The sequence below is a fragment of the Heloderma suspectum genome, chromosome 1, assembly GCF_057233095.1.
Source record: "Heloderma suspectum isolate Gila_16-S chromosome 1, 16-S_ref, whole genome shotgun sequence".
Lineage (NCBI taxonomy): Eukaryota > Metazoa > Chordata > Lepidosauria > Squamata > Helodermatidae > Heloderma > Heloderma suspectum.
Window position 1 is genome coordinate 298,358,317 of NC_139458.1, and position 13,176 is coordinate 298,371,492.

A 13,176-nucleotide genomic window follows, 5' to 3' on the forward strand; every position below is an offset into this window, starting at 1 on the left:
GCGCTGGACTTTCCCTCCTTAACAATCATTTGTGCCTCACTAGGGAAGCTCACCTAACACCGGGGGGGACGGGACATGTGGCCCACAGACCACATAAAGCCCTCCCCCCAGCCATTTTTGTCAGCCCCCATCACTCCTGCCAAATTTGCCATGGCAGCAAAAAGGTGGCGATTTTGCAAGGAAACAAGGCATGCGTGCCTTGTTTGCAAGCAGAATTGCATTCCCAGCAGCATAATTCTGGTTGGAAACAAGGCGTGTGCTCCTCGGGCATCTTGTTCCCTTGCAGAATTACTGCTACTTTTGCTGCCCCCACTGCAGATAATTCAGCAGCAATTTTTGGCAGTGGCAGAAATTTTGGCAGCAGGGTGTGTCCCCCCCATTGACCCCCAGAGGTTGCCCACTCCTGCCTTGCACAGTGAATACCATGGATGTATTACAGGCCTAGAAAAGCTGTGACCCACTAAGTTGAATGAAGCCCAGCAGCCACATACTGTGGCCCAACGAGTGCTTGGCAACCCCATGTCTTTGCAGTTCCAGCAAAATCAGGAGCCATGTTGAGCTCTTGTGGCCACCATACATGGCTGGTAAGCTACATGTAGCATGGTGGGACCCAGGTTGTTCAGGTATGGTGTTGCTACTACTGGGAATAATAAGAATATACAAAATACAAAAGCATACATATGCACACGAACAAAGAGAACCTGGAAACATTATAGCTTTCTTTAAAAACAGGAAAGAATTTAAAATTGAGGGGAAGACTGAATTTAATGCTTAACTACTCAAAACAGCAAACATAACTAAGTGTGCAATCCTAGGCTTGTCTACTCAGAGGTAAGCCCCACTGTTAATTAGGGCTTACTCCCAGGTAAGAGTGTATAAGATTGCAGCCTAAAGTGGTTAATGGTATTGCACAAATGAGAATAAAAACCATCTGTGTTCTCACTGAACTACATAATTAAAAACCAAACATTTTCTCTTCCTTACCTATCAGAGTAAATGTTTTGCGCACGCATACAGTAGACATTTTTCGCTTTTCCCGTAAATAATCAGCAATTTGACCAGAAAGAATTATACAAATCCAGCAGCCAAAATAAGGCAGGGCAGATAAAAATCCATTCTGTGGGCGGAAAGAAAAATAGAAGGAAAGATTCAGGATGGGGTGAAGACAATTATTTAAAAACTGTTTGAACAGACTGAAATAGGCTTTGGATTGCAGTGTTAAACACAGATTGTTCTGTGAGATAACTAGTGAACATAAATGACAAGTCAAACATTCTATAATTAGGGAAACTGGCATATTAGTACAAAGGAAGTCAAAGTAATACATTCTTGCAAACTACAATGGAAATACAGTCTAAGCTATGAGACATGAATATCTGCTTCAACAATAACAGCTTTCCATGTATTATCAGGAACACTAGAAGTTTAACAACAAAAGTTAAAGGAGAATATATCTGCCTGGTTTATGGCTGGAATGAAAGCTAGCACTGCCTATTCAACCATCCATCTTGGCTTAGATGTTTTTTTTACTGAGGCAGAGGGGAGTAGCCCACTCCAACAGCCACCTTCAGATTTTGGAAGGGTCACTTAAAAAAAAAAAAGGTTGAGAAACCAAAAATATATGTATTTAATCAAGAACAATCCTACTTCCATTGGAGTCAAATGTAGCGCACATATTTCAGATCAATCTACTGGAAATGGGACATTTATATGGCTAGTTCATGCTACTGAGATCTCTTCCTGTGATCATGCATGTAGGTACATGACCTTGTGGAGAAAACCTAGTGTGAATCAGGCAGTACATGAGGAGAGCAAGCAGCTATTTACATAATTATGGCTTTTGGAAAATTGCACCCAAAGGTTGGGAATATTCATGACTAGACCCATCAGTGGAGAGCCCTTATTGGCCAGCAGAACTGATGGTCTGTCCACACAATGGGGCTGTTCGCATGACACAACAGACCATATTGGAGTGTGGGGCTGCCATTTTGAATATGCAGCCCGCATTTGGGAGATGTTGTGTTGTACAAACTTGGCAGGCATGGACATAACCCATGGTCTGTTTTAGGGTTATGCGAGGGTTGTTTAACCCTCGCATAACCCACACTTGCAAAATTCACACGACACAACCCTTGAGCTGTGGTTGTATATGCAATCTGGCACCCATGGGTGCTGCTGTTTGTCGTAACCCACAATGAGCTGCTCTGTGTCGTCCGAAACTGGTCAATGTCTGTCCACACATACCCTGAAGGAGAATGCTTATTCATCAGGAGAACCACTGAGAGGGACCCAGCCTCCCACTTGAAACAAGACCCTATTAGTCATCAAATCTACTTATGGTTAAGGATGCCACCTTGATGCGTTATACAACAGACCTGACTGCTTACACATCAAAGTTGCTCTTTGTGGGTCTGAAAAGAGCATCAACAACATGTTCCAGGAGGAAGAGAAATCAAAGTATACAGCTGGTCTTTCTTTCTCCTGGAAAAAGAACTGCCTGGTTCGCATACTTTTTGCTGTAGGGGTTCATTCTTAACGAGCTCGTTAAAAGTATAACAGAAAGAAGAAAAATAATTTATCTAAAAAATTAATGTACATGGCAACATTTGGAAGTGAAGCACAAATCTTATTGCAAGAAAATTCCTCCCAATCAACATTAGTAAGGCTCACTCATCAGGTTTCAATCTTTTCCTTTCAAAAAGAATGAATAAGTAAGGAAAGGAATTGGGATATGCTGCTTTTTCCCCATGATGTTTTGACTACATTTTAACAAATGCTTTTTAATTAGCTGCACATTTTGGATTTGGAAACATTTTAAACACAAACAAAGCTATGGCACCATTATATTTAAAAAGAAAAAGACAATGCCATTTAATTTTTAATTGGCTTGACAGAGTGATTTTTATAGTTTGAAGTTCATCACCCTTTTTTTAAAAAGCAACCAAAGATTTAAGAGATGCACTTCCAGCAGCAGCCATCTATGTGATTAAGGGGTCTGGGAAACTGCACCCAAAGGGCGGGGATATTCATGAGTATCCAAAACCTCCAGTTCTCTTACTAGAATAGGAAAAACTAAGAAAAACACAAACGTGGCCTTAATTATAACCCTGTGACAGGTGACAATACAAGTTGATATTCTTGTTCTGACAAACTCTCAGCACTTTTTTGATGGCCACATACCTCCAATTATTCAGACGCTTTCAAGGCTGCATATTGAATGCCAATGGGGTAAGAGAGTCAGACATGGGCCGGAGATTTGTAATCAAATTCACACTCAACCAAGACACTAACTGAATGACCCTGTGCCAAGTATTATCTCTGTAAGGCCTCTTGAATCCCAGTGCTTGCTCATTGGGATGAAAGGTAACATTTGTAAAACTGGAAGATGTAGGATATCTTACCTCCTGCACATCAAATCTCAGAATCTCCTTCATGTACGTAGGCAACAGGGTGAGAAGGGTGTAGAAAGTCCAGTTATAGGAGAAGTGTGCAACAACAATAGCCCAAAGTGGAAGGGATGTCAACATGGCCTCCCAAGGGACAGATTTCTGGGTAGAAAGCTAGAGAAAGGATGAAATCCACACAGACATTCTAAAACGTTTTGAGGTTTTAAGAAATGAGATCCAAAGAAGTTAACTTCTAAACAGCATGTTCTTGTAAGCCTGCACCATTAGGGGGACAAGTTGAGACATAATGACAAATCCTTTATTCCATGGTTAACTTCTACCTCGAACTTGATGCTGCTATTCTTTTCCATGGGTGGGTGCTAAATTCAGTGGCTACTGTTTCCTCTGAGAGGGAGATTGGGGAATTCCTCTAAAGCCCAGTAAAAGTGAGGCTGAGGAGACAGTGGCAGTGAGTGAGGTGTGATTGGTTTGAGCCCCGAGAAGACTCTTACGAGTCCCCTGGACTGCAAGGAGGTCAAATCAGTCCATCCTAAAGGAAATCAACCCTGAGTGCTCACTGGAAGCACAGATACTGAAGCTGAAATATTTTGGCCACCTAATGCGAAGAGAAAACTGTCTGGAAAAGACCCTGATGCTGGGAAAGACTGAAGGCAAAAGGAGAAGGGGACGGCAGAGGATGAGATGGCTGGATAGCATCACCGATGCGGTGAATATGGACTTGAGCACGCTCCAGGAGAGAGCGCAGGACAGGAAGGCCTGGCGTGCTATGGTCCATGGGGTCACGAAGAGTCGGACACGACTGAACGACTGAACAACAAAAAATCCTGCCTTCCTTTACAGTCATGCATTTTTCAAGTACGCATTTTGCAAACACAAACACAAGCTTGGTGCCAGGTTAAGACCTTTCTCTTCTCCCAGGCATTTGGCAGCATATGATAAGTTTTAATCGATCCTGCATTGTCTAATGGGTATAGTTGTTTGCTTGAGATTGCTTGTTTGAAGTTGTTTTAGATATATGTTCACTTGTGTATATTGTCTGTTTGTGTGTGTTTTTATGCAAATGGCTTTTAATCTCTTAATTTTTAATTTAATTTTTAATGTTTTTAATCTTGCTAAGCCGCCCAGAGAGCTTTGGCTATTGGGCGGTATAGAAATGTAATAAACAAATAAAAAAAATAAGGGACCAAGAACAGGCCATGAGATCAGTCCCTTAACTTCTGCATGCAGATTCTCCCCACCCTTAACAATGGTTTGCCATGGTATGTGCACTCACATAATATGAGTAAGAAAAACATTCAACTGAATGATGACTTCAATTCAGTTGTTGGGGTGTTCTCTTTTCCCTTTTCATCTGAGTGTTATTTTTGGTTGGTAAAAACTTACTGAGATTAAAAGCAGTTCTCAAGGATTCCCTTGTCCTTTAAATATTTAAATATTAAGTATATTTCCCCTGTATTTCAATAGCGATAAACAAAGCCTTTGCCAAAACTACACACCTGATCTGTAAGGGAAGAGAGAATGTACTCCTTTTCTGCTTGGGAAATTGTCTTGTGAGTTTCTGGTGTATCACTAACCATCCATATCCAGAAGAGGAACCACAGCACACCTAAGGCACCTTAAAGTGAGGGGAAAAGTGCATGCCTTTAAACCAAAGGAAAAGCCAGCTATGATGCTATTAAAATATCTTGCCACTAAGAAACAGTCCACGCCTAGACGAATTGTATATGGACCCAAGAGGCACATCGTATCTAACCACCGTATCCCTAAACAAGGTTAAAAGCTATCATTTCTAGGTTTACATGTTCACAGGATCACAACAATGTGAGCCCATGTACGCACATTGCTATATCATCATTTACAAAACAAGTTCTATTAGCACAGATTAAATATTAGCTTCGCCATATACACCTCTAGATCTGTCAGTTTTAGGTTGGCTAAAGAAGACACAGATAAAGTGACAGTGGATGTGAACACAAACCAAAATTATATCAAGACGGATGTTTACAAAATGAGATTATTAAATGAGAACTGGGCTGTTAAAAAAATGCACAGAAACACTTTCATAGACAGGAACTTTTGCTGGGAAGTCTTTGTAGATCACATTTCTTGACAAGCATGCATATGTTACCTTCACAGAAAAGGGCCCCCAGTCTCCAGGGGTGTGTCACGTAGAGCAGCTGTGCAAGTTTTTAAAAAGCATTTATTTGTAATAAGCAAAGTGCTCTAGAAATACACACACAAAGCTTTACTCAACAGAATTGCATTTACAATGAGCACACTTACCAAATATGTAGAATACATAAATCCAGTCCATATAAAAACAGATCAAGCCAGACAATGGAAGAGAGACAACAGTTCCTAGCTGCGCACCTAGAAATGAAAGTTGTTTTTTAAAAACAAATGTTGCCAGTACATATCCTAGTAGTATAGAGATTGATCTAGGATTTAAAATGCTGGGTTAAGAATACACTTGAGTGAAGGTTAAGTATGCTTAGAGGCAATGCATGCATGACAATGAACCATGGATATGGGCAGCAACAGAAGTATTGAGTGGGGGACTGCACAATTCTGTGGCTTGTTCCCAATCCCTACACCACTATTCAGGTAGGTTAGCAGTACATCTTCATTGGCCAAATTTGGGCTTTTTATGACATCTCACCTGCATATGAAATACTAAGGAGTTTGCTACGTTCCAGTGGAGGAGCCCAGGAAGACCACATGGCATGCATGGCAGGAAACGTTACACCCTGGAAAACAGATTTTATTTATAATATAACATATATTTTGAGAGCTAAATGAACTTCCATTTGTTGAGGTAAACTTACTTAAATGAAGCTTTTTCCTTCAATAAAAGCCTGCGAGAGTACAGGATGAATTACTATGAAGCTGTTTTCTCAACAAGAGTGCATAGCTCATGGGCAATTAAGTAGAACTAATGCCTTGCCTGCCTCAATTCTTCAATTGAATATGATTTGTGGATATAACAATTATGCTGAACTTTAGTTTCTGCTATGCAACAGTAACAAAAATATTTTGACGTGGTAAATGTCTTCCCATTTGGATTTTTAAATGCCAGTATGCTAAGGAACCCACACAGTGCAGCAGGGAAGGGGCCTCATTCTGCATCAGGCAGAGCAAGTTAAAAACAACACATCCCGAAATTAAACTAGAAACCTAAAAAAAACTCTACATGGATTTTGAATAAAATATGTTCAGGAGCAATGTTTAAAGGAGGTCAAGACCTCTGCAACAGGACTTTAAAGGTTGCAAAGGTTTTAACCTTTACAGTGCTAAACAGTTTGGGACCAGCTTGTCTGAAGCTTAACTGCCTGCACTCATATCAGCCTGTTTTGTGATTGGCTTCTGAGGCCCAGTCTGCTCCCTCAGCCAGAGTTATTAGGCAGGCAAGTACTAGGGACAAAGCCTTTTCTGTAGTGGCCCCGTCACTTTAGAATTTTCTTTGCATATGAGCCTCTCTCTATTCATTTTTAGAAAAACCCTAGAGTCTTTTTTTTCATTCCTGTCAGCTTTTTAAATGATCCTTTTTATTCTGCCAATATTGTTTTTTGCTGCTGCAATTTCATTTTTAGAAGTGTTGTTTAACTTACCATTTTATGGTTGTAATAGATTGTGTTTTAGTATGTTATGAGGTGTCTTGGACTAGCAAAAATAGAACAAAAATTGTAGAATCAGTTATGCAAATCTTCTTTACTGGCATAATATATACCGGTTATAGACTTCAGCTGCTCTTGGGGCAGAATTTGGATTGCCTAGGCACAGCATTTCATTTTATTTCTTTTTTTAGAACGAAGTACACACAGCTGTGCAGTGACTATGTAGTAGACATTTTTTAATAACTTTGAAGTTTTAGCAGTTGACAAAATGGTCCCTCCATTTCCCACTTCCTGCATTCTCATCAGCTCCACGTCCACACAGGACTGGCATGCCGTTTTTTTATCAGCTCCTCACACAGACCTTCATGAGCTACTTCTCATTAAAATGAAGGTTTACAGAGTCTTTACAATATGCCTGTTCCCACAATGGTATAAAAGATATTCTTCTCATTTTAAAGGTAGGAACAGATACTTGCAAAAAAGAAGGAACCCCTCAACTTCCGTATCCAATCCCATCTCACTATCCACTAAACACAGTAGATGAGGACCTGATGGCAACATTATTCATCCACCCTGCTGAAAGTAAACAGGACTGGGTCTGGTCTCGTTAGTGCCTGTAAGCGAGACCATCTGGGAACCCACTGTATGCCACCTTGAGCTCCATGACAGAACAAAGGTGGATATGTTATTTATTCGTAACATTTCTATACCACCCATTAGCCAAAGTTCTGTGGGTGGTTTACAAAAGAAAACCATAAAATACAATATAGTAAAACATAATATAAAACTATACGTTAAAAACAGAATAAACCAAAGTAGTAACCAAGATAAAAGCCAGCAGCAGTGCAAAGATCTAAAAATACACTAGCACCATTGTTAAAACTGAAGGGCTACACACCTGGGAAAACAAAATGGTCTTCACCTGGTGCTGCAAAGACCACAATGTAGGTGCCAGGCAAGCCTTTCTGGGAAGCTCATTCCACAACTGGGGTTCCACAAGTGAAAGGCCCTTAGAGGCCACCCGCCTCACCTCATTCGACAGGGGCACCTGGAGAAGGGCCCCTTAGGATCCAGGCATTTTATATATGGAAATAAAATGTACTAAATAAATACAACTACACTGAGAGATGGATGCGGCAGCGCCAGCACCCCAAGTGAATAAAGCTAAGACAGAGTGGTTCATCAGCTTGAGAGTTTGCACCACTCCTCTGTCTTTCTAACATATTAACCAACATTAATGGAAGAATAAAGAGATTACCTCGCCCAGGCCTTCCAAAGCTCTGACTGCTATGAGGAATCCAACTCCCAAATCTGCTGCTAAAGGTGTGAACAAGGTGAAAACTGCAGTACACAAGATGCCAAACCCCAGCAGCAGCTTTCCCCCAAATTGACGTGCAAGATATCCCCCAGGAATCTGAGTAATGATGTAGCCATAGAAGAAGGACCCAAGGATCCAGCCTTGAGTGTCAGCATCCCAGGTGTACTTTTTCCCCTGAAAAAGAAGAGAGTGAAGAGGCATGCAGGGCTGGCTTTATTTTTCTGGATCATAAAGGAACCCCCCCCCCCCAAGACTGTACACTCCTGTCCAGTATCTGTGCACAACTATTTATGACATTCACTCCCAACGACAGAATGGCTAACAAACTACCTTTTCCAGCCATCCGTCATGACAGCAGGGAACTGTGGGTTGTATCCAATGTTAGTCCTATATGGAGTAGGCCTACTGAAATGAATGCAGCTTAAGTGAGTTGGAACTAACTTAAGTCCTATTCTTTCAATGCGTCTACACTAATATTGGACTGGCGCTGGATACTACCCTATGTGCCCATTTTTACGAGACTCATAGTAAGGGCTCCCTATATACATCCCCAAAATGCCACACAGTTCTTTTGGTAAATCGCATGAAAATATATGCAGCTTGTTAATTCCAGCAACTTATTATCACATGAATTAGTTTCACTCTTTCCCAATCCAGTACTTACAGGAAGCAGAGCAGAAGCACAAGAACATGTTTTTTAATAAAATAATTTAAATAGTATATAAACTGTTTCAAAAACCGTCTCTTTTTCTGTTTTCTTTACTCAATTTATATACTACCTACTATACTTGAGATACCTTACAAACTTTGTCTGTTGCTTGTTCAATAAATTTGAAGAAACATCAAGATTTGCCTCATTTACATTCTTGTGGTACAGTCCAGAGAGGGCTGTCCCATGTAGGACAGGTGGTGGGGAACCAGTGGCCCTCCAGCAGTTGGTTGACTCTAATTCCCATCAGCCCCAGCCAGCAGGACAGATGGTTAGGGATGATGGGAGTTGTAGTCCACAAGGCTGGGGAAGGCTGTGTTAGGGTACAGGGATTAAGGGGATGTGCGAAAGAACTCCCCTACATATGTGAGGCAGAACATTCCCCCTTTCCTTTTTAAGCAAGAGAAAGATCTGTGCACGATGTAGGAGGTTTTCTTTTTTGCTTTCAGTACAGCAGCAACCTCTGCATCATGCAGCAAGACAGTCTTTAACTTGCATGCGATGCCAAGAAGAGGGGAGAAAGAGGGAGCTGTTGTGTTTCTCTGGACTGGATGTCCATACCAGCTTCCCAATTCATGTGTTTTATAGCAAAATAAGTGATGTGGCACTTCCTACGCAATGTATGTGTGCATGTTTTTTTATATATACACACACACACTCTTTCCTAAATGGAGATGTAGGCACCATGGAAAATTACTCAAGCTGCCAGAATTGTGCTCTGGCAGGAGGAAGAATTTGTACAAGAGAAGGAGATGTAAAAATAAGATGAGACAATTAAAAATAATAATAAAGGAGGAAGCCAGCACAAAAAAGAGATTTGATGAGGGCTGATTGTAACTTTCTTTAACAATCTCCCTCCTTCAAGAATGAAGTGGTCAGAGAGTTCTGACTGCTTGATAGTGATAAAATAAGAATGTCGATCCGAGCAGTAATTCTGCAGTAGGCAGAACTTCAAGGGCTATTTGAAAAGATCAACCATGTGAAATAATGTTAAGAGATATTCCCATAGTCAGAACTGCATTTAAAAGCCCAATGGATAATTTCACAACATGCAGTGCAATCCTGTGCATGTTTACTCAGAAGCAAGTCCCACTAGGCTCAGTGAGGCTTACTCCTGGGTATGTGTGCACAGATTACAGCCGAAGTGTATTTATAAATATTCACCAGGAAATATATATACCAGTTCCCAGGTCTCTTGAGAGAAATTTGAGCATCAGAAAAAACAAGATCCCTGTCTTAGCCACCACATTCCCTACCTATCCATTCTTCTCAAAGCCACCTTGTAAAACAAGGATGAGGAACCTTTTTTGGTCCAAAGGCAGAAAAAGTTCCAGGCAAGCATGTCCAGGGTCACTTGGCTGCAGCAGGTGGGGCCACATCCCAAAGTCGGCAGGGCCACCCAACTGCTGGCATGTGGCCCTATGATGTGATTACTGGCCCACATGCACAATGCCTCTCCCCCACTGCAACCCTTTTGAGGTGGGGTCCAGTGTTGGGGAGAGGAGGGTTAGCCCACCCCTCCTCAGCAACCCACCCCATGCACTTCTTGCTGCAATTAGGCTTTTAAAAAGCCTCCACTGGAATCAACGGGCTTTTAAAATGCCTGGTTGCAGCAGGGAGGGTGATTTTGGGGGGGTGTAGTGTTGGGGAGGGGAGACTTAGCACTTTCCACCCCAGCAGTCCCCCCACCCCCAAAATGCCCCCCTATTATAAAGGAACTGTGTGATGAGCTTTCCTTTTCAACGCATCTTTAGAAATTCCTGTTGAGAGAGGAAGGCTAACACTGAGAAAGTAGCACCCTTGCAGAAACCCTGTTCCAGGAATTCTCCCAATCCTCCTGTTCCTGTACAGAATCTTCAACAACACCCTTGGCAGAATGTTTTTTATTTTTATTTTTTTTTAAATAGCTCACATTAAAAAAAAAAAGATCTTGTAAAACTTACCGTAGTGTTACGAAGAACAACGGGAGCGGAAGAATGTTCTGGGCACATGTTTGATGTTGTATTTTTGGTCAAGCTTGCATTTGGTTCTACCATGTCCACTAGGGCGACACTTAAATTCACACGGAGTGCGTATAAGAGAAAGAATCCGAAGAAGGCCCAGAGTGCTAAACTGAGGCGAGCTGAGCAGCATATTGGAGCTGGAAGAAAAAGAGAGAGACATACATAATAATGTGTTAATAACGCCCCCCCCCTTTTATAGCCCTGGTTGGCAATTTATTTTTACCTGAACAAGGGCTGAAGGGACAACAACATTAGCACTGCCCACTGACTCATTTTCACATGAGCCAAGGTACCAAGAGCTCTTTAATCCCCTTTCCCCTAGTAGGGATAATAGCAAAGCTCATATCTTCAAACCTGCTGTTCACTATCGTTTCCCTTACTGTGTGCATAGAAGTGAACGGCTGAGGTTCATTATAATGGGGAGGGCTCTGCCAAATGCTCCCTCGATGTTCACATTCCAAGAGAGGATATTAAAGAGCCCTTTGCCCATGTGTCAGCTTGGGGGGAAAAATCGGCTAGTTCAAAATGCCACTGCTGGACTGCTGAGTGGGACATCCTACTGGGGACATTTTACACCAGTTCTGAAGGAGTTGCACTGGCTACCAATAAGCTACCAAGCCAAGTTTAAGGTGCTTGTGCTGACATATAAAGCCCTACACAGCTTAGGGCATGGATAATTGATGGAATGCCTTCTCCAGTATGTGCCTGCCCAGATATAAAGACCCTCTTTATACATAATCCTGGCTTATTTTCCTTATTTATTAACCAACGTTAAGCCAATGCCCCTGTTCAGATATACAACTTGGTTTGCACATAACACTCACCCATGGTTTATTTAACCCATGGGTTGTTGAATGCTGAGTTGTCATTTTGTGCAAACCCAGCCATGCGAACAAACCGTGGTTTGTTAACCACATCAACCAAGAAAGAGAACCAACAATTTGTTGTTGAAGTGTGAACTCTGGGCTATTTAAACCATTGATTGTCATTACATGTGAACCCAGAACCGTGGTTTGTTTCACCAAGCTACAGAAGTGGCAGACAAGAGCAGTAAAAAAATAAATAAGAATCAGCCACTCTACATGCCAGTACTACAAAGGCATTTGAGATACAGGGAGGGAGCAGGTAAAGGAGAAGGGAAACAAACAACCGAAGGATTGAGAAAAGAAACCACTGTTCATTCAATCATCTGCCAGACAAACCTTGGGTAGGGCAACAAACCAAGGACTAACCATGGGTTAATTAAACCACTGGTTAGCACTGGGCATGTTCACATAACACAACAACCCATTGTAGGTGACAAGCTTTGTTTTGTGAACAACCCACAGTGCATGGTTTGTGCACTTGACAGGTAATAGGGGTTGTCTTGGCTTGTTTCCCCCACCCTTCCCCCTTGACCATCCAATGGTGAGAGATCTTGGGAACTGTAGGCCAAAAGACCTGGAGGGACACAAGTTACCCATCCCTCAGATAAAACATATCAACCAAGTAAAATGCCTGGCTGAACAAAAAAGTTATGAGGAGGCACTGAAATAACTGCAGTGTTATATGGAGAGGGGTTTCTATAATCAAGGCGCCAGCACAGAGAAAGCTCTTCCCCTTGTTGTCACATAATGTACCCAAGCTCTTTGGAGAAGAGCCTCCCCTGATGAACTTAGGTTCATGTTGGCTTCATTTTAAAATGAAATGTTTGATTTAATTAATGTATTTTGTCTTACATGGGGCAGTATCCAACAGTGGCATTTCACAAGTTCAAATGGCACTAGCAAAGCACTTGAGCATTATGCTTGCAGAAATGTAATTTTAGTTTGATTATCCTCTTGTGCATAGCTCGGAGCTAGTTTCCACTAGTGCAATGTCAGTTGTGTTAGCGGAATGACACAGTTGGATACTGCCCATGAAAATAAGAATAACCCGAGTACAGTATTTCAGAAACATGTATTAAACAAAATGAAACTGGCTTATTAGCTTAGCCATCTAGCTACATATAAGAAAGTAATATGAACTGTAAAGTAATTTTCATGTGTTTTCAGAAGTATGGAAGGATGTAAAAACTGTTTAGATTTTGGCATGCAACATCTGATTTGTAAGACATTAAATAGATGGCATTAGGAACAATTTCCTA

The 13,176-nt window shown here is 41.5% G+C and overlaps 1 protein-coding gene across 3 annotated transcripts in view; it reads right to left on the reverse strand.

Annotated features, from left to right (window-relative positions):
- SLC17A5 (solute carrier family 17 member 5) overlaps positions 1-13,176 on the reverse strand; it is a 33,394-nt gene that overhangs the window by 12,327 nt on the left and 7,891 nt on the right. For all 3 annotated transcript variants that reach the window (XM_084826940.1, XM_084826939.1, XM_084826941.1), the window contains exons 2-8: positions 10,992-11,188; positions 8,280-8,513; positions 6,067-6,154; positions 5,691-5,777; positions 4,904-5,022; positions 3,402-3,560; positions 985-1,117 (exon numbers count right to left, since the gene is read on the reverse strand). In XM_084826940.1, coding sequence (XP_084683066.1) covers positions 985-1,117; positions 3,402-3,560; positions 4,904-5,022; positions 5,691-5,777; positions 6,067-6,154; positions 8,280-8,513; positions 10,992-11,188 — 1,017 coding nt within the window. The remainder of the gene's footprint in view (positions 1-984; positions 1,118-3,401; positions 3,561-4,903; positions 5,023-5,690; positions 5,778-6,066; positions 6,155-8,279; positions 8,514-10,991; positions 11,189-13,176) is intronic.